General features: G+C 47.6%; 4 protein-coding genes and 1 non-coding gene across 10 annotated transcripts; 3 read left to right on the top strand and 2 right to left on the bottom strand.

Moving 5' to 3' along the window:
- Positions 4-2603, top strand: LOC8061767 (putative laccase-11). Its single transcript, XM_002441171.2, has 3 exons — positions 4-231; positions 451-602; positions 794-2603. Exons 1-3 carry the CDS (start codon positions 115-117, stop codon positions 2280-2282), a joined length of 1758 nt encoding a protein of 585 aa, XP_002441216.2. The 5' UTR covers positions 4-114; the 3' UTR covers positions 2283-2603.
- LOC8061766 (peptidyl-prolyl cis-trans isomerase FKBP20-1) lies at positions 4297-6245 on the top strand. The gene is made up of 6 exons (XM_002441170.2): positions 4297-4479; positions 4644-4760; positions 5151-5284; positions 5362-5441; positions 5532-5624; positions 5843-6245. The coding sequence occupies exons 2-6, from the start codon at positions 4652-4654 to the stop codon at positions 5985-5987; spliced, it is 561 nt and encodes a 186-aa protein (XP_002441215.1). The 5' UTR covers positions 4297-4479; positions 4644-4651; the 3' UTR covers positions 5988-6245.
- Positions 6507-10035, bottom strand: LOC110430066 (probable protein S-acyltransferase 16). 6 transcript variants are annotated; one of them, XR_002447270.1, is made up of 8 exons: positions 9611-10035; positions 8473-8565; positions 8291-8392; positions 8132-8209; positions 7941-8057; positions 7819-7858; positions 6911-7049; positions 6507-6832 (listed from the first exon to the last, which is right to left on the bottom strand). XR_002447270.1 is itself a non-coding variant. In XM_021446976.1 (8 exons), exons 1-7 carry the CDS (start codon positions 9884-9886, stop codon positions 6939-6941), a joined length of 873 nt encoding a protein of 290 aa, XP_021302651.1. In that variant the 5' UTR covers positions 9887-10017; the 3' UTR covers positions 6507-6832; positions 6911-6938. The 6 variants fall into 6 exon arrangements, 4 of the variants coding, with proteins under 4 accessions (XP_021302651.1, XP_021302652.1, XP_021302654.1 ...); XM_021446976.1 differs by having other exon boundaries at positions 7763-7858; positions 9611-10017; XM_021446977.1 differs by having other exon boundaries at positions 7763-7858; positions 7941-8039; positions 9611-10013.
- On the top strand, positions 14875-14955 carry TRNAL-CAG. Its single transcript has one exon. It is a non-coding gene; the product is annotated as a tRNA-Leu (tRNA).
- On the bottom strand, positions 16509-19612 carry LOC8061765 (glycerol-3-phosphate acyltransferase 5). Its single transcript, XM_002439866.2, has 2 exons — positions 18564-19612; positions 16509-17796 (listed from the first exon to the last, which is right to left on the bottom strand). The coding sequence occupies exons 1-2, from the start codon at positions 19182-19184 to the stop codon at positions 16849-16851; spliced, it is 1569 nt and encodes a 522-aa protein (XP_002439911.1). The 5' UTR covers positions 19185-19612; the 3' UTR covers positions 16509-16848.

Below are 21257 nucleotides of genomic sequence, written 5' to 3'. Positions count from 1 at the left end.
GCCCTACTCATGCCACTCACCACCAGGCCAGTTAGATCGATCTCTCTTTCTCTGAACTTTTCTTGCTTCAGAGATTGAGCAGATCGAGCAGCAAGGCGAGAACGAGAGCTAGCAATGGCTGGCGGTCGTCGTCGACTCTCCCCTGCGTGCCTCTTTCTCACCGTCGCCCTCGTGGTCCTCGTCGCCTTGCCGGAGCTCGCCGCTGCTCGCACCCGCCGCTACACGTTCAATGTACGCATCCGGTGTCGTCGTCCAATGTGCAATGCAGTCTAGCTAGCCATCTATCATCACAGGCACACACAAGTTAATTGACTGACAAATGGCATGTCTCAGCTGAATGCATGTTTTTATTTGAGTGCGTGTCTCAGCTGGCAGCTGCACCACAGGCACACACAAGTTAATTGACTGACAAATGGCCGCCGCCGCCGCCTGTGCGTGCTTTTTTTACAGGTGACGATGGCAACGGTGACGCGGCTGTGCGTGACGAAGAGCATCCCCACGGTGAACGGCCGGTTCCCGGGGCCGAGGATCGTCGTGCGCGAGGGCGACCGCCTCGTGGTGCAGGTCCACAATAACATCAACAACAACGTCACGTTCCACTGGTACTTACGTATTGAATTTCTGATCGATCTGCATCCATGCATGTGTCCCGATCCACGGGCAACCCTGCTTAGCTTACCCGTTTCGACACACACATGTCACGTTCACGCATTTTGTTGTCGATCGATCATCGTTGCTTGACGCCACCGCCGGCGCTTACTTACTTGCTCGCACCACCACCATGCATATGCAGGCACGGCGTCCGGCAGCTGCGCAGCGGGTGGTCGGACGGTCCGTCGTTCATCACGCAGTGCCCGATCCGTCCCGGGCAGAGCTACGCCTACGACTTCCGCATCGTGGGGCAGCGCGGCACGCTGTGGTGGCACGCGCACTTCTCCTGGCTCCGCGCCACGCTCTACGGCCCGCTCGTCATCCTCCCGCCGCGCGGCGTCCCCTACCCGTTCCCCAAGCCCCACGCCGAAGTGCCCCTCATGCTCGGCGAGTGGTTCAACGCCGACCCGGAGGCCGTCATCAAGCAGGCGCTGCAGACCGGCGGTGGGCCGAACGTCTCCGACGCCTACACCTTCAACGGCCTGCCTGGCCCGACCTACAACTGCTCCGGCGGCGGCGCCGGCGACACGTTCAAGCTGAGGGTCAAGCCCGGCAAGACGTACCTGCTGCGGCTCGTGAACGCGGCGCTCAACGACGAGCTCTTCTTCGCGGTCGCCAACCACACGCTGACGGTGGTGCAGGCGGACGCCAGCTACGTGAAGCCGTTCACGGCCGACACGCTGGTCATCTCGCCGGGGCAGACCATGGACGTGCTCCTCACCGCGGCCGCCGCGACCGCCCCTTCCTCGACCGCCGCCTACGCCATCGCCGTCGCGCCCTACACCAACACGGTCGGCACGTTCGACAACACCACGGCCATCGCCGTCCTCGAGTACTACGGCGCGCCGCCGCAGAGCGCCGCGGCGCTCCGGAACCTCCCGCTCCCCGCGCTGCCGCTGTACAACGACACAGGCGCGGTGGCCAACTTCTCGGCGAAGTTCCGGAGCCTCGCGAGCGCGCAGTACCCGGCGCTGGTGCCGCGGACGGTGGACCGGAGGTTCTTCTTCGCCGTCGGGCTCGGCGCCGACCCGTGCCAGAGCAGGGTGAACGGGACGTGCCAGGGGCCCAACGGCACCAGGTTCGCGGCGACCATGAACAACGTGTCGTTCACCATGCCCAAGACGTCGCTCCTCCAGGCGCACTACCAGCGGCGGTACAGCGGCGTGCTCACGGCCAACTTCCCCGGGGTGCCGCCGACGCCGTTCAACTACACGGGGACGCCGCCCAACAACACGTTCGTCACGCACGGCACCAGGGTGGTGCCGCTCAGCTTCAACACCACCGTCGAGGTGGTGCTGCAGGACACCAGCATTTTGGGCGCCGAGAGCCACCCGCTGCACCTGCACGGCTACGACTTCTTCGTCGTCGGCCAGGGGTTCGGCAACTACGACGCCGGCAACGACACGGCCAAGTACAACCTCGTCGACCCGGTGCAGCGGAACACCATCAGCGTGCCCACCGCCGGCTGGGTCGCCATCCGCTTCGTTGCCGACAACCCCGGCGTGTGGATCATGCATTGCCACCTGGACGTGCACCTCAGCTGGGGTCTGGCAATGGCGTGGCTCGTCAACGACGGGCCGCTGCCCAACCAGAAGCTGCCGCCTCCGCCGTCCGATATCCCCAGGTGTTGATACACTCGGATCCGACACAATTGTTCTGCGGAGGTTTTGATCCGTGCAATGCACGCGTCTTGTGGCGGTAGCGGAAACGGACTTCGATTGACCCGTGGAATACCCCATTTTGTGACGATGTCTGATTTTGTTGCCGCACCGTGTTTTGGAGACATACAAAATCCGTAAAGCAAGTTTATTGGGTGGTGTGTGTTGTTGCGTGATTCTTTTTTACGATTCTTTGGTTACACCTTTTTGTTTTCCTGCTGGACATTGCTAGTGTGTACAGACGTACAGTGTATCGGTATATATACTACATATAATATATGTATCAGTCAACTACTGGACCGGCTAATGATTCTTTTTACTTTCTAATCAATTCCTAGAATCTATATCAGTCAAACTTTTTTAAATTTGACTAACTTTATAGAAAAAAGTAACAACATCTATGACATGAAATGCGCATCATATAAAAATATATTCTGTGATGAATCTAATTATACTAGTTTGATATCATAAATCTTAGCATTTTTTTCTAAAAATTTGGTCAAAGTTTAAAAAGTTTGACTTAAAACAACTTTAAAAATTGACTCTTTCATGGACGGAGAGAGTAACATCATCAGAGTGTGCCTTGCAATTGCCACCTTCACACTCCCACGGTTTTGGAGACATACAAGATCCGTAATAGAAGATTTTCCTGCGTGTCTTGCTACTAGAATTTAAAAAGATAATGATATCACTTTGGTTCCACATGATTCTTTGTCCATCTCATCATATGATATATATAAAGGGACATCTTTACAATCACAAATTTAGGTGCAGTGGTTTGATGATCACTCACCAACCTTGATGTCATGGGAGGAAGTTCACGATCTTCCGAGACGATTTTCATCCACTATTGCTTGGGGATAACCAACTTTTCAAGGGAAAAGCAATGTCAAGGCCATGAGGGAGAGGGCAAGAAGGATCAAGAGTATCGTTACGCATTTGGCAACAGAGCAAATGACATCGATTAAGGTGGGGTAATGTTAACATCTAAGCCGTAGTGGTGTAAGTTGGTGGTGAATTAATGAGTGTTATGGTATAAATCCGGCAGGTATAAAGCATTTGAGGCCATTGTATCTTGTAATGAAAAATTGAAACTCTAAAACCTCAAAGAAATCTATCTTTATTCTTCGTCCTCATTTTTCTTCTCTCGCTAAATCTTCAATTCTCAAGCTATCTGTTTAATTCATCGTGAAATCATGGCAGGAGCCTAGAAAGCCCAATGGACATTAGCCAAGGTTTAAAATCAGTCTTCCAGTTGGGGTAAGAAATTTAATTATAAATACGTGGGGTCAATAGAGGATAACAGAGACCGATGTGGATTCACAAAATTGCTTGTAAATATGTTATTTTAGATATATAGATATTGATTATATAGGTGCTAGTTTGTTAAAAGATATTAGAAATAAAAAAGAAATAAAAGTTGCTCAAAAAAAAAGGAAACAAAGAGAAAAGAGATTTTATAGGTTTTTATGTTCAATCATCACACAAACACACGCACCGCATAGTCTTCTCCGTAGGCCTTGTTTAGTTACACCAAAAATCCGAAAAAAATAAGATTCTTCGTCACATCGAATATTACGACATGCATTGAGCATTAAATGTAGATAAAAAATAACTAATTGCACAATTTATCTATAATTTTTAAGATGAATCTTTTGATTTAGTTAGTCTATGGTTGGACAATAATTACCAAATACTTAATCCATCCCAAATTATAAGACGTTTGACTTTTTTGACACTAAATTTGACTATTCATCTTATTCAAAAATTTGTGTAAAATTTTACTTTTTTGTCGTGGCTTGGCTTATTAATAAAAGTTTTACAAGAATAACTTAAATTTGACTTTATTTGTATAATTTTTTTTAAATAAGATAAGTGGTCAAACTTGAGATAAAAAAGTCAAACGTTTTATAATTTGGGATGGAGTATACAAATGTAAAGTAGCCAAATCCGAAAAAAAAAAGCTTTTGGATCTAGTCTTTACCCTTCCTCGCAGCGCTGACGCTCCAATCTTCTCCTCCTTCCCCCACTCCGGCTCAGCGGCGCTCAGGCTCGGGCCCTCAGCGACGGAGGGGCAGTCCCAGGCTCGGCGGCGGCGTCAGCGGCTCCCCCTCCCGCCTCGCGCTCGCGCGCTCGCCTCCGTCCTCCGCGCACCGGCCGGCGACCCCGCGTACGCACCTCCCTCTCCCCTCCCGTCTCTGCTCTACCGTGGGAGCCCGGCCAGCTGCCCAGCGTGGCAGGGCCTTGGATCCGCCGGTGCTTGTAGATCTAGATTGGTCCAACCGAAATATTCTAATGCTCTTGTATTGCTCTCTCTGAATTTCCCTTGGTCAGCTAAGGTCATGGCAGAGGTGATAGATCTAACGGGAGATGGAGGTGTTCTTAAGACAGTAGTCCGGAAAGCAAAAGACGATGCTATAGCGCCGTCTGAGAGCCTGCCTTTAGTTGATGGTATGGTAGTACTGTATATATCTTGAGTTTTGAGCAAGCATTGCATAAGCAAATCTTTTTATTACTTCTGTTTGATTGAGCCAGTAACTGAGTTATGATATGCTCTCCTCTTTGTTAAGTGTTAACTCGTTCTATTACTTCATTCACCTTCTCTGTCCTCACTTAACTCTGCATGTTTTTTTTTTATGTTGTAAAGTGAACACCTGCTGTCTCATATATTGCCACGATTCACTGTAAAATAATTTGAAGATTTCAGATAATGTATACCGAATAAAGTCATATAAATATGAACATTTATCTTTGTACCTTGTCTATAGTTCATTATGAAGATAATGTATACCGAATAAAGTCATATAAATATGAACATTTATCTTTGTACCTTGTCTATAGTTCATTATGAAGGTACACTTGCTGAGACTGGTGAAGTTTTTGATACCACCCATGAAGACAACTCTATTTTCTCATTTGAAATTGGACAAGGGGCTGTCATCAAGGCATGGGATATAGCCTTAAGAACTATGAAGGTGTGTAAATGTTCGAGTTTCTGGTGTGGTCTTCACCATTTCTGTCTAACATGGTTTGGCATATCCAAAAATTGAAGGTTGGCGAGGTTGCAAAAATTACATGCAAGTCAGAATATGCATACGGAGCTGCAGGCTCACCACCAGAGATACCTCCTAAGTGAGTTCCTCTGTCACCTTTCTTTGAATTGGTAACTTGTGTTTCCCCAATTTAATAATGTTGGTAACTGTTGGTTCTTCGTTTATGTAGTGCAACCCTTATTTTTGAGGTGGAGCTATTAGCTTGCAGGCCGAGGAAAGGTTCAAGTGTGGGGAGTGCATCTGATGAGAAAGCCAGACTTGAGTAAGACATCTCCTAACATTTAGCACAGAAAAATTCAGTTATTATACAATTTACAACTGCACATGTGTCCTCGAGTGAGCTCTTGATGACAATGTAATGTTGAGAGGTAGAAATCACAATGCTGTATCCACCTTGTAATCAAATATAGTTTGTTCATTTGATCAGAGTCCAAGAATTATATAGTGATCATAAAGTAATAGATACATAAATCTGGGCAGGGAACTTAAGAAGCAACGAGAGCTAGCTGCTGCTACCAAAGAAGAAGAGAAAAAGAAGAGGGAGGAAGCAAAAGCCGCTGCAGCAGCCCGGGTACAAGCAAAGCTTGATGCGAAGAAGGGGAAGGGAAAAGGAAAGGGAAAATAGATTACAACGCTGCTGCTGACTATTGTATAACCTAGAAAATAATTGTGGGAGCATCCTCAAACTGCACGTCACTTGCTGGTACTATGCTTGATGTTGTACCCTTGCTCCTGCCTGGCATGTATCGAAAAGAGCGAAGTATGAATAATATTTGGTGTCTACGTGGATCACGAATCGTATGGTATGCATTACATATTGGCGTGGCTGCTGATATGGGATAGCATGTCTGATTTGAGATGACATGTTGGTCAGTTCGTGTTCGATAATCTAGCTGCATGTTTTGTACATGGATGTCAAATATTGGAACTGTACTACGGAGTGTGTTAAGTCTACATAGCTAGCTGACCAGGATTCCCTATTTTCATTTACAAGGCAAATATGTACGTGTCCAGACAGCATCCCCAGGGTTTAGGATTTACACGGAAAATCGTAAGTCAGGCAGCCCTCAATCAATAAGCTCTCCGGACGGGGCACGACGCACCAATGTCTAGTGCTTACTTATACAGTAGTATAGCTCAAGCATGCAAAAGTACATCAGATGTCACATTCCATTCTAAACAAATGTACACAAATAATCTGGGAAAAATGGTTTTCATGACCTCTGGCTACATTACATGGCTCTCATCTCTCAAACACATGAACTTTACAACAGAATTACAGTGCTTCTTTTTTTTGGTAAGAACAGCCTACTCCAGATTACAAGCGAGGCAGATTGAATTTTATCAAGTATGTGAATGAAATAAAAAAAAACATGGTTAAGAGTTCGTGTCTCGACTCAGGATAGACACCTGGTGAGAGGCTGTGGTAGTCATCATCTCCTGTATCTTGCAGAGTTACAAGACCCTGACCTGCCCCAATACAGAATCGTTCAGACCAAGCACGTTCTAGCAGCTTAATGGAAAATCCTTTCACAAATTAGCAACTACCTATTGTGACTGCTGCTATCTTTTGTTATCACATTGGTGGCGTAGATATCGGAATATCATAGGATGTACGGTACCGGAGGCCATTTCCAACAGTATTCAATACAGGGCAGAGCCAGCAAAATATGTTAGGCCCCAGAACCTGCGAACAACCAGGAAGCAGTGGAACAACATTTTAATAGAAAGCGATGCCAACCGTGAGCAAGTTGAAAGCAACTAAGGTAGTATACCATAAATGTGTTACTCCATGTTCTTTTTTGTTTGATGTTGTGGATGCTGCAAAGTGATCATTTTTATTTGATGCTATAATATTTGAAGAGTTATGCATATGCTCATTGTTCAATTTAATATTTACAACAATTTAAGAGTCCAACCTCTTCCTTCATCAGGCACAACTGGTTGTTTAGGGAACAAACAAGTTTAACGATGTGCCATGATCCTTATATTATTTGATACAAGGTTAATTCATTCCTTCTTGCTTAATAAATCCGAATGGGTAGCATGCGCAATTCTAAAATATCAAATGGAAAAGAAAAATGAAGTATGAAATACTTGACTATTAAAATGAATGCTAGCAGCATAACATATCAAATATTGGTAAAATCATTTTCCATGTTATGTCTCCATCTTGTTTCTTTCTCCTGAATAGATTGGGTTGAACATCCAGGTTATGGCTAGCAAAAGGTCAATCCCAATTTGTTGACATCTTTAGACGGATGATAGGAAGATTATAAATTGTCATTAACCTTATTCCTTAGTAAAGTATTGGGCTAATTTCATTTTGCACTTGAATTGAATATGTGCAACATTTATGCTCTCATAGAACCACAGAATAGCATTGTAAATAGTTCTTACTGAAATAAGATTCTCATAGACACCAAGGTCATATGGATGATGATAGAGATCTCCACCTTTTTCTGCCAACCACATTGCTCTAACTCCTTCATGGTACTGCAAGCCATTAATGACAATCTTGAACTTCTACAAACAAGAGTACTGTCCGATATAAAGAGAAAAATCTTAAGCCACAAACCTCAATTGTAGTTTTATTCTGTAATATGAGGTAAATATGCCAGCCCAAGAGCACTGCCAACGCTAACGCTAATGGAGAAAGAATGACCCCACAGATAATCTGCCAATTCGATAAGTTCTTCAAAATTGGCAATCGTTCAGATTAAAATACAACAAGCTAGCAACTTCTGTAGACATTCCCAGAGTACTCACAATGGATGTTCGAGAAGAATCGCTGCCTGGCTGCTCATCTTTAGGAACACTGTGCAAAACGCTCCCTATGATCAGAATCTGATATCAAAATGAAACTTTGTAATGCACTAAGCCTCAGGAAACATGATTTGCTAGAGTAAATCAAAGAAACTCACTTACCAATGCATAGAAGCTTGCAACCACAGCATACAATACAAAGACCAAGAAAATCTTGTAGTTCTCATGTCCAACACAGTTATTAATCCAAATGCAATGATGGTCCTGCGCATGTGAATTAGGTGAAAATACGAAACTGGAGAGCAGTTAGAGGAATGGAATCACAGAATTAACACTAGCAGCACCATTTTTAGAACACATCTCTTGCAAACACGGCAATGGTGTGCACGTGGAGGTTTATAGTGGCAACATTTCTGACAATATCTCAAGTCACCACCCTGCAAAAGTAGAGATGTTGTGAAACATACTGATGGGAAACTGCTTTTGTCAGATACAAGCAAGAGAGTTGGCCCTGTTTAGATCGAAGATAAAAAAAATTTTGGATGTCACATCGGATATGTCGGAAGGATGTCGGGAGAGGTTTTTAGAAACTAATAAAAAAACAAATTACATAGCTCGTCAGGAAACTGCAAGACAAATCTATTAAGTATAATTAATCTGTCATTAGCACATGTGGGTTACTGTAGCACTTAAGGCTAATCATGGAGTAACTAGGCTTAAAAGATTCGTCTCGTGATTTTCAACCAAACTGTGTAATTAGTTTATTTTTTTATGTACATTTAATGTTCCATGCATATATCCAAAGATTCGATGGGATGGATGAAAAAATTTTGGGTGGGAAACTAAACAGGGCCTGATGGCCTGGCCTATGATTTTTCCAAATTAAAAGAATGTGCTCAACTCAGGTTACCCTCTCCCTTCCTCATCTTTTTTATGACAGACTAATCTGGCAATGCAGTGAGCATTCACTTTGAAGTTACTGAAGCTAGAAACGAGCAATCGTCTACTAAGGGCCTGTTTGGCAGATAATTTAGCTCCTCCTAGATGGCTCAACTCTCGAATCTAAATTATCTACTTGTAACACGACCACCTACCAATGTCCCAGCTATTAGTTGGAAAATTCTAGAGCAGAACTATTTGCGCCCAAAATGGTCCAAAATTATCAACCAAGGTGCGTCTGAATCGCATTTGCTCGACTTTGAATAAGTTTCCTAAGTTTCAAATGAACGGTGGCAAATATAGAATCATATGTACCAAAACTATCCAAAAATACTGACCAAGCTGCATCAGAATCGCATTTTCTCATCTTTGAGGAAGCTTCCCGAACGGTAGGAAATTTTGAAGCAACAGGCCCCCCTCCCACCCGCAGATCCAAAACAACACCCCAACACCTAACAGCGAACCGAGGCCCGCCCGCCGAACCCAGGGGAGCAAGGGAGCCAGATAGAGGGGGGAGCGGGGGGCAACGCAACGCCAACGCACCTTGCGCTTGATCTCGTGAACGGTGCTCTCGGCGTCCTCGACGTCGGGCACGAAGCCCGGGGGCACCCGCCCGGGGTCCCTGCGCACGGCGACGGCGTAGGTGGCGAGGCAGGCGGCTGCTAGCGCAGTGAACGCGGTGGCGTTGGCTACCCCCGCAGCCGTGGACAGGCCCAGCCACCGCGGCACGGCCACGAACACCGTGGTGTAGTAGACGTACCCGATCGCCGCGACCACGGAGAAGATCGGCAGGGTGAGGTACCCCTGCCGGCCCCCCATCGGGGCGGCGAGGCGAGCCCTAGGACTAGGGTTCCTCCGGCCGGCGGAGGCGCATCGGGACGCGTCCGAGCGCGGGCAAGCGGGTCGGGCGCGCACGCGGCGTGCGCCCGTTTAAGACGCTCGCGCTCCCTAGTCTATTCTGCGAGCGGAAGGAGCAGCGGCTGGACCTGGGAGAGGACGAGAAATTTCAATATTTAGGATTCAATTCGTCTGCCTCACAAGATTTGGGATTCAATTCGTGTGTCTTTCAATATTTAGGACTGAGTATGTGAATTGCTTCAAGATTTAGGATTTAAGTCATTTTATCTTTTTTTTTCTTTTTCTGAAATATTCTCTCCTCTCCCAACCATCTGAAAGAACCAAACTACCCTGACTCATTGTAGAATAGAAAGATTGGCTTCATTACGATCTCCAGACGTCGGTCTCGCAAGCGAGCGAGACGGACGCAGGGCCGCTCCGCCGCCGCTCCTACGCCCCCGAAGCGGTGCCTCTCAGCCGCCTAGCACGCCCATCTACCGCAACAAGATTGTAATCACCACTATGCCGCCTCCGCTGCTCCTTTGTCTCCTCATCTTGCTCGTCGCCGTGTCGCGGCCGTGGTCCATTGCCGGCGAGCCGCCGAGGCCGCCTGGCTCGAAGCCTCGAGCGTTCCTGCTGCGGGCGCGGCAGGCACCGGCGGGGCGCCCCGGGCGCGCTTGCAAGCTACAGTTCCACCACAACGTCAGCCTCACCGTCTTGCTCATCGTCTGCCTGCTGCCACAGAACATCACCATGGCGTTCGACACCGGCAACGAGCTCTGGAATCAAATGAGATGGATATGTTCTAGGACGCTAGGGGTAGCTGGTCTTTTTAGGTCACCAGGAGAGGTGAAAAGATCAAAGAGAAAGAGAAAATGAGATAAAATTGCTGAAATTCAAAATTTTGAAACAATTCGCATGCGGAGTCCTAAATATTGAAAGGCAAACGAATTGGATCCCAAATCTTGCGAGGCAGACTAATTGAGTCCTAAATATTGAAATTTCTCGGTGAGGACAGGCAGCGAGCAAGCAAAGCGTGGGAGCGGACGAGCGACCAGCGTTGCCTCTGCTGATCTGGTCCGCCCTGTGGTGCTCGGTAGTGATTGTTGCAGCAGCAACGGTGCTGTAGCAAAGTCAGCAACGTCAACACACCAGCCGTTGTTGTTCACACTGGGTCCGATTGATTAGTCACATTAATATTGCATTTGCATAAGAGGTTATGCAACGTACTTTTAAATTGGACAAAGCAAAACCATTTGATGTTGTTTGTTGGTTTGCAATAGAAAATTATACTGAATTATGCATGTAATTGGTTTCCTGCGTAAGTGGCTAAACTATGTCTTGGGTTATATAGCAATTGTAGGAGCAATGATGTATAGGCCTTGTTTGGATCCAAAAATTTTTTGGATTTTGACACTGTAGCACTTTCGTTTTTATTTGACAAACATTGTCCAATCATGGAGTAATTAGGCTTAAAAGATTTGTCTCGTGATTTACAGGTAAATTGTGCAATTAGTTATCTTTTTTATCTATATTTAATGTTCCATGCATTTGCCGCAAGATTCGATGTGACGGAGAATCTCGTAAAGCTTTGGATTTTTGGTGCATCTAAACAAGGCCATAGCTAGATACGCATTTTACCGAATAGTGGTATGCAAAGTGGAGTTGCTTTTAGAAACAGTGCTAGCCTATAAATAGGCATGTGCGCATAACTAAACAAGACTAAATTGCACTACATGAGGGATAGATCTGGCTATGCAAACAACCAAACATGCCTACTCTGGAGGAAACTAGCATCGGCAGCTGCAACAGTTGGTGAAGTAGCACGTGACATACCAGCAATCATAGTGTCCACTAACTCTTTCTTAAATGTTTGTTCATTTGAGACTAAAGTGATTTTGATATGTAGGAAAAAACCCTCCCATAACATCCTCTCTCAATCTTCTTAGACCAATTTGTCAAGGCTTTTTCATTGGCTTTAGAAGGCATTTTGGATTGTTTTCTCCTTTTTATGATAAAAGGACACTTAAAAGAGTGCCTCACAATTCATATATCACAAGGAAAATAAAGACCAATACAAAAGATAGTCAACAAGACATAAAATGACCTCCTCTAAAAAAGTATGAGTACATTAAAGGCCAAATTAGTTGTCTTCTTCCTTCGACCGTCCATTGCTTGCTGAATTTCGAAGAATACGCTGAAGAAAAGAAACATCTACAAACACCCTTGACAAAACAAGACTTTAAAAGACCACAATAGCCACTGGCCACTGACAACGAGGTCTAGACCCACTGAAAGAATATCGACTAGAGAAACCTTGAATATAGGTTTACAATACCTTACCATTAAAATATAGTTTTAAGATGCCAGACCTTATTGTAGAGCTAACCAAAAGAAGAGGTCGAGATTGTCATATCAAGCAAACCAACTGTTTCCTATGATAAGGACACAAAATGTCAAGACCTGAAGAAGATCAACAAATTTGTTACAATAAACTCACACTAGCTCTTCACACACGTCAGATTAGACATCATCGAGGTAGGAAGAAAGGACTGAAAGCCCTAGTTTGGTTTTGGATAATTGATGAAACCCTAGTACTAACCTCTATACTAAGTGCGTGTAGACTTAATGAGGTTGGTACATGCCAAGTGATGGAGCAAGTGATGATCATGGTGATGATGGTGATGACCACAAGATGATCAAGTGCTCAACTTGGAAAAGAAGAAAGAGAAAAACAAAACCCTATGGAGATCAAGGCAAAGGTATTGCTTAGGGTTTTGGTTTTGGTGATCAAGACACCATAGAGGGTGTGATCACATTTAGGATAGATAGCCGTACTATAAAGAGGGGAATTCTTTGGCTAAGCGGTTATCAAGTGCCACTAGGTGTCATTGTTCATGTGCATGCATTTAGAACCTAGTGAGCTAACTTAACTCCTTCAAAGAAAATGATTGTGAAAATGCTAACACACGTGCACTTGTTGGTACACACTTTGTGGTGTTGGCACACTTTGAGAAGGAGGTGGAGTTTGAAGAGTAGAGAGAGGATGGGTTCCTCTCTCCCTCCCGCCGAGCTTGCGAGGCGGGATTCGGCGCTTTTCGAGAAAATGAAGTGCATATTTTCTATTGTGCCGGTGGGAAAATTGGAGAAGTCGCGGGAGTGTTTCTCGCTGAGGAACACTCACCGGACGCTGGCTCAGAGGCACCGGACGCTGTGTCTGAGCGTCCGGTGTGCAAACAAGGCCTGACCCAGCTAGGGTAAGGCACCGGACGATAGGCACCGGACGCTGGCTTGAGCGTCCGGTGGTGCGCGTCCGGTGTGCGGGCGTTTTGTGACCCTCTCTGCGCATGGGTCCGGTGAGCACCGGACGCTGAGGGTGCGTCCGGTGGCTTGCGTCCGGTGACCCTGCGAGTTTGCGGAGCTCTCTGCGCATGAGTCCGGTGTGCACCGGACGCGTCCGGTGCCAACCTGCTCAGCGTCCGGTGCTCTGCAGGTTACCGTTAGACTCTGACACGCGGCTGACGTTGAAGCACCGGACGCTGGTGTTGAGCGTCCGGTGCCCCTTTAAGAGCGTCCGGTGACCCCGCAGTTTGCCCAGTGAAAGAGCCAACGGCTCTATTTGTTTGAGGGGCTATATATACGTGTTTGGCCGGCTTAGGGATGACACTCTTGGCATTCTAACATACTTGACATCCTTGTGAGCCTAAGCAAACACCTCCCACTCATCTCCTTCATAGATTATACATCCTTGTGAGATTGGGAGTGATTCCAAGTGCATTTGCATGAGTGATTGCATCTAGTGGCACTTGGGGATCGATTTGGCTGCGGTTTTCTTGTTACTCTTGGTGGTTGCCGCCACCTAGACGGCTTGGAGCAGCGGAGGAGGATTGGCACGAGTTGGTGATTGTTCGTGGCCATCTCCTGGTGATTGTGAGGGGTCTTGTACCTTCCCCGGCGGAGAGCCGAAAGGTAACTCTAGTGGATTGCTCGTGTCATTGAGTTACCTCACTTGTGGATAGGTTCTTGTGGTGTCCTAGTGAGGATGAGGTTCGTGCTACATCTCTTAGCCACCGAACCACCAAGCGTTGGTCGACACAACGGGGACGTAGCGTGCCGGCAAGCACGTGAACCTCGGGAGAAAATCGTGTGTCTCCATTGTGATTGTACTTTGGATTTCTTCCGGTGTTTGGACTTCATATTATTGATTGGTTCATCCCCTCTACGCGGTGGTATAAAGTTCAAACCTTCTCTCTTACTTGCTTGCAAATTAGAGTAGCTTACGTTCTTGTATAGAAACTTTAGGTAGCTCTCTAGTGTAAGTAGAGACTTAGCTCCTGTGTGCCTAGTGATTATATCAACCAGAATTGTTGGATAGGTGGCTTGCAAACACCCCTTTAGAGCTAGAGCAAAAAGCTTCGCTTTGTTTTTTACTAACCTCTTGCTCTAGTGAGTTTGTAGAATTTTTTAAATAGGCTATTCACCCCCCCTCTAGCCTTATTAGGACCTTTCAAGAACGAAGATACCTTATTACAAAGCATCATGTCACCACTACCCTATCGATGACACCAGAGAACAAATCCTAGATCAATAAACTAATTGAAAAATATATAAAAAAAAAGATATTGGATCTCGTTCCTTTAATTTGTCCACTAACAAGATCGCCGATTAACAGAGAGTAGGGGACCAAGACAAAGTCATGGGAGGCTGGGAGGATGGCGGCAGCTAGGAGGCAATGAGGACTTTGTGAAAATTTGGAGTTCTCGTGTACACCTCTTGTAAGCACATCTATCAGCATCGGTTCATCTGACTCTGTAAAAACACAAAGAACGGTATTGTGGTCGTGCACTCTACTCATATTGGTATAGAGGGCACTCACAGGTCACAGGCACACAGCTATGGTTATGGCACACTAATTAAAAACAATACTATAACTCTTTAAAAAGTGTAAGAGTATATCATATAAACATTTAGTCAAGATGGCCGAGTTGGTCTAAGGCGCCAGTTTCAGGTACTGGTCCGAAAGGGCATGGGTTCGAATCCCATTCTTGACAACACACATTTTTTTATTTTTTAAAAACCTGCAATGAATACACATATTTTTTATTTTTTAAAAAACTGCAATGGATGATTTTGAATCCCATTATTCACAGCAATTCTTTGCGTTCTTCTTAGTAATTTTTTGTGTTCTTTTTTAAAACCTGCCAACACATATTTTTTTATTTTTTAAAAACCTGCAATGAATACAAATATTTTTTATTTTTTAAAAACCTGCAATGGATGATTTTGAATCCCATTATTCACAGCTATTCTTTGCGTTCTTCTTAGTAATTTTTTGTGTTTTTTTTAAACCTGCAATAGATGATTTCGAATCCCATTCTTGACGACAACTTTTTAAATTTCTTTCCAAACATGCAATTGATGATTTATTTTTCGAGTCACTGATTAAATTCTTGAGAAAAAGGTGATTCACTGAGATCCTTCATAGAATACCCTGCCTTTGCGAAATAAAAAAAAATCTTGCACTGGCGTCCTTCAAAAAATACGCTGCCTCTTTTCACAAAGAAACAATATTCTATTCAAAGTTTTCATGCTAACACAACATTTTCCATCTTTTTCAAACATTGTCAGTTTGTCACACATAAACACTACTTTTATTGGATAAAACTCACCAGCAAACACAACTTTTTGTAGTCTTTGTGAGGTCCATATGAAAAGTTAGCATTTGTTATATTACTAGGAGTATGTCTATACCTTACAATAGGATTATAGGATTAAAAAAAAGATAATACCATGGTTTTAAAATATTGTCACTCATAAACATAACTTTTATTTGATAAAACTCGTCAGAAAACATAAGTTTTTGTAGCATTTGTGAGGTCTATATAAAAAATTAGCATTCGCCGTGTCCGTGTGTTGTTAAAATAACTCAAATTTGCTAGTAACTCAAATTTGGGGTCGAGAAAAATCCCTGAACACACACTTTGTCACGCGAGGGTATGACTTCTCGTAGAGCTTGCTACGAAGGTAGAATAACTCAAACTTGCTAAACACCTAAATTTGATCCTACGAAAGTCGAACCGAGAACCTGAATGTGCTACTCAAAGCATGCACTTGCAGCCACTGGGCAACAAGCTCTTCAGCGCCAAGAGAGCGCATTACAATAATTTTATATGCATACATTGGTTTCTATGTATTTCTTAGCCATGGCTACCAAATACTACTTGAAAACGACCAAGGAAATACAAAGTCGAGCTCTACACGATCTTTGCAATAGGTGCTAGGATCATAATTATCGCAGCGACAGAGCATATCATCACCACTTGTGGTAATGAGCAGCACCAGCTTTTGCTGCCGCAAACTCGTGCTGTCATGTAACGTCAGTTGGATTTGGATACTTGGGATGGCTACGTTCACGTGTAGTACGTTCATAGTTCACATATACGGTTGCGTGTATAGCAGCCGACTGAATTGTGGAAAATACAACTGACGTGTGACCAGAACATTCGTCAAGGAGGGAAATATCTCTCACCTGCTTATCAAGTAATCAATATCTACTACGACCATACTGGATCACCCAGGTAGGAAGACGATTGCACTCAAACTGTAATAAATGGACGCCAAACAACGATCAGCAGTTCAGCACAAAGCCTAGTGTAGATGAGGAACAACTTTGACCTTTGATTACACCCAGTAAAAATTCACCAAAACAATTGAAAAATAAAGAACAATACAATATACAGTACTTATTATGTAAAGAAAGGCTAATCACTACTCCCTTTTTTTGTTTTTTTTTTTTGCGAATCACTGCTGTATTTTACTACTACTCTACACATGCTTTATTATTACGTACATGTATATAAATGTAATGTAACAGTATAAACTCAATCAAATTGGTGAGCAATCGAAGTATTTGGGCCAGAGTCCAGAGCTGTGCAAGTAATGGGTTAGTGGAGCAGGAACCCGAGGACCTCCTTCACGCGGCTCTGCCAAGCCGGCTTCCCGGCCGCCGGCGGCTTGGCGTTGACGCTGCCGTCGTTGCCGGCGAGCACCGTGTACTTGTCCTTCCTCGTGAGCGTGGTGCACTCGAACCCGAGCGTGGCGGCGAGGATCCGCTGGACGTAGTTGGCCACGTCCACGGGGCTCTTCCCCGCCGCGCACGTCGCCTCCGCGGGGAGCTGGTTCAGGAACGTCACCTCGTACACGGGCCGCGGGTTCATGAAGAAGAAGATGGGGTCCATGGCCTTCCACCCGCGCGCCGTCGTCGGGTGGAAGAGCCCCACGCGGTAGTTCATCGCCACGGGCACGATGCTGTCGCTGAGCTCCGCGAAGAGCTTGGAGAAGCGGAGCAGGAAGGGCTCCCGGCACGTGGTGCCCTCGGGGCACACGGCCACGTCGCCCCGGGCCAGCTCCGCGCGCATGCGCGCCGCGTCCACGCCCCGGTCGCGCGTCAGCCGCACCGTCGGGATCGGGGACAGGATCTCCGAGAGGCGGGAGATGGAGTAGGTCACGGCGGCCACGCGGCGGCCCAGCACGGTGGCCAGCACCACGGGGTCCATGAGCGTGCGGTGCGTGCAGACGAAGAGGACCCCCGACGGCGAGCCGGCGGCGGCGGCGGCGTCGTCGCTGACTCTGACGGGGGGAGGCGCGCGGCCGTGGATGATCACGGCGCCGCCGAAGACCGGCGCGATGTAGGGGATGGTCCAGATGGGGACCATGAGGCCGACGGCGATCCGGACGAAGGCGACCAGCACGCCGAGGGGCAGCCAGAAGAGGATGACGAGGGACATGAATGGCGTGGGCCGGCACACCAGCCGCCCGTCGTGGAAGATGACCGGCCGGAACGGTGGCGCGTTCGTGTCGTGGTCCGCGGTGAACGGCGGCCTGAGCTGCTCCTGCATGCATGAACGTAACACATAATCATCAGATGAAATTTTACCGCGCTTAAACTGTAGTAAACCATAAAAATCGCTTACTTACTAGTACCTCCGTCGTATGGAGAAATTATATTCTAGTTTTAACTCAACTATTTGCTTTTTAATTAACCCAATTTATGTAAAAAGGAATACTAATAATATTTAAACGTCATAAATTCATTAAAAATATAGATTTTATGGTGGTGCACTTTTTTGGCGTCATAAATCTTAAATTTTTATAAATTCAGTTAAACTTAAAAACAATTTGACTTGAAACTATAAGAGTCATTGCTATTTTTTCTTTGATATATGTCCAGCATGTTCGTGCCGGTTGTTTTTGTGAAAGAAAATTGCATGCTGAATTAATGCGCCGTGACTTTTGTGGCTATATTTGCTCACATGGACAAAATCACAAATGGTATAAATGATTAAGGTGATGTGCTGTAGTTATGGACACATATGGTTCACATTTGTCCCTATCGTAATAGGCAGGAGGACGGAGATATTCTTCCGCCATGGGCAAGAAGGTCTACTATAGGTGCATGCATGGGTGGTAGGAAATCTTAGGCTTAGCTGCTATAGTAACGCGTTTGAAACTCTGTGCTGGAGTACTAGTCTACTACTGCTCCCGTACTCCGTAGTACATGCCTCTTGCCCAAAGACTAGAGAGACCAAAAAAAGCGTTGGAGACGAACAAAAAAAAACTTTGTAACACAAAAACCATGGACAACGATCGGTCCTCTTACCTGGCAGAATGTCAAGAAGGAGCTTGCCATCTCTGACGCACCGATCCCGAGGTCCGGGCGGTCGTCGCCGGCGAACAGCGCGCGCACACGGGTTGCGACGGCGTCATGCCCGGCGCCTTTGAGGAGCCCCGTGGATCGCCTGAGCCGGCTGTACTCGAGGTCACAGCCGACCACGGCGTGCGCGCCGAGGTGCTCCTTGGCGAAGCGCTCCACCATGACGCGGGGCATCCGCGTGACGACGACGCGCTTCCCCTCGCAGCTCCCGAACGACGCCCACGCGGCCGGGTCGACGTCGTCGGCCATGAACTTGGGCAGCACGGCCCGCGACACGGCCTCCACGTCGGCGCGAGGCACCCCGACGGTGGCCACGAACGCGGCGGCGCGCAGCGCTAGGTCGCGCCGGCCGGCGCCCAGCTCCAGCAGCCGCAGCAGCGGCCACAGCGCCAGCAGCAGCACGAAGCGCGGCAGGCCGGACGCCTCGAACGCCACGAGCATGAAGTACGGGAACGTGTCGGCGCTCCGGAGCAGCGCGCCCTCCAGTTCGGCCACCACGGACCGGGACCGCCGCGCGCGAGGCGGCGACGCCGGCGCCGCCGCCGAGGACGTCGTCGGCATCGTCATCAGCGTCACGTCGGTGGTGTGGTGTGGTGTGGTCCTGATCGGAAGGAAAATCGAGCTCCTCTGGGCCTACTGGTGATGGTCCTGATGGATGGCGATGAGTCGGAAGGATCGGAGACGAAGTGTGTTGAGATGATGAGCAAGGACGTGCACGAGGATTATATGGGAGGCAGAGGCGGTGGGCAGCGTTTGGCTTGACCTCGATGCACCTAGCGTGTGCGCATGGCGCCGGAGCGGGTAAGCGGCCGTCAACCACCCCGCACCTGCGGGCTGCGGCGGCTGCGGAGCGGTAGGATTAGCGGGGAGCCTTGCGCCGCGCCGGGTCCTCCTGGGATACGACACGACGTACGTGCAGAGAGCGGCAGCAGGGTGGCGCGCAAAATAAGCGCGGGAGATCGAAGGTGATCACCTAACTCGCAACAAACAGGGGGGGGGGGGGGGGGGGGGGGGGGGTATTATACTATTAACAAGCCAACTGCGTGGACGAGTAAACTGATCATCGGCTAATTGACCACGATTCCTTTTTATTTATGCCCGCGCTAGGCAGCCAGCCGCGTGGCGTGCGTCAAGCGTGCTGTGTGGGTGCCTTGGTCGTGTGAAATGAGACGATGATGAGATGGCCTGGCTGGCTGGCTGGGTGTCCATGGAACAGAGCAGAGCAGCTGCGTGGGCGGAGGCGGCGGTTGTTGCGTGACTGACCGCGTCGCGGTAGGAGGCGCGGCGAGGTCGACGGAATTTAAAGGCGGTGATAGCCACTAACGGTGCCCGCTGGAACGTTCGTGTGCCAGACTCGCCATCGCGACCGCATCATCCAGAACCTGTGGCGGCCGCCTTTGCGTTTGCCGCGCGTTGCGCCGTCCCGGTGGAGCAGGGCAGGCTGTCGATCGCCTGTTTCCAGTCCAGTGTTGGCCATTGGTTATTGCTCACGCAACTTGGTCAGCGTGGACAGGTGCTTCAGGGTTAATTAAGGGCTTAAGGAGTGGGCTATCGCGGGCGGCGGGAGTGGGGGTGGGGGCTGTACCTGGATAAGATTAAAGATAAGATATCCTGATTGGTGCCATACTCGGGCAGACCTCTACGCGGGTAACATTTTCGATTCATATATGAATTGAGCTACCTCTTGAACGAATCAGAGGAAGTTCCACATCTTTTTCGTTCAAAGTCGTCAACCAAAATCATCCCAGCCCCCCAAAAGTATGGTACATATATGCTTCCTCTGATTACGTATTAAGAGCAACTCCAACTGTTTTTCTAAACTCATTTGTGAAGCTATTTTTAGCCACTTTGTTAAAAAAAAAGAGTGCAACAAACTTTCTACTATCTTGGTTTTCTTTTTTTCCCTAGCTTGCTTCCATATTTCCCAAACGGCTCTTGCTCGCTATCCCGGCGCCGCGCCCGTGCGTCACTTGTCGATTGTGGTACCCCTCTCTCCCTCTCCTGCGAGTGCCTCACCTACACGCCCCTGGAGGAACACTGCATGTTTGCATGGTTTGCCTCACCTAGCCAAAGTTTTTCCTTTTACGAATATAATAATGCCAGTGGGCCTGTTTGCTCCAAGTTACACCTGTAGTGCCAGCAGGCCCATGCAGCTGTTGATGTGTACTGTTGTTTTAATTTCTTCTATGCTGTTCGGTGCTCGCGGGAACAACATACGAAGAACGTGGCTCATGCCGGTTTGCAGCGTGCAACAACCGTTGCAAGCATGGTCGTAACCACCGCACAGGCTCTTGGTGACCTCGTCCACAGCGAGGAAAAAGGCGGCGGTCCGCGGCCGGGCGCGCCGACGCGCCCCGGGCGCCGTTCACCCACTTGCAACAGCAACGCGCTCCTTGGGGTTGACCGTGCGCTATGGTATGCGGCCATGGCGCATGGGAATGCCCTGCGCCCCGGCGCGCCTGCGCTCTCCGTCCTAGTACAGACTACAGGCCCTACAGGGGATGGAAGAAGAGCTACCCCACCGGGTGCTGCAAATGCAAATAGTCAACATGGCAACGAGCTACAGGGAGTGGAACAAGAGCTAGCCACCGGGCGCTGCAAATGCATATATAGTCAACACGAAAACGACCGTGATGAGAG

Source organism: Sorghum bicolor, chromosome 9, assembly GCF_000003195.3.
Source record: "Sorghum bicolor cultivar BTx623 chromosome 9, Sorghum_bicolor_NCBIv3, whole genome shotgun sequence".
Taxonomy (NCBI): Eukaryota; Viridiplantae; Streptophyta; class Magnoliopsida; order Poales; family Poaceae; genus Sorghum; species Sorghum bicolor.
Note: the sequence above shows the minus strand (reverse complement) of the source record. Positions and strands in the feature narration are given on the sequence as shown.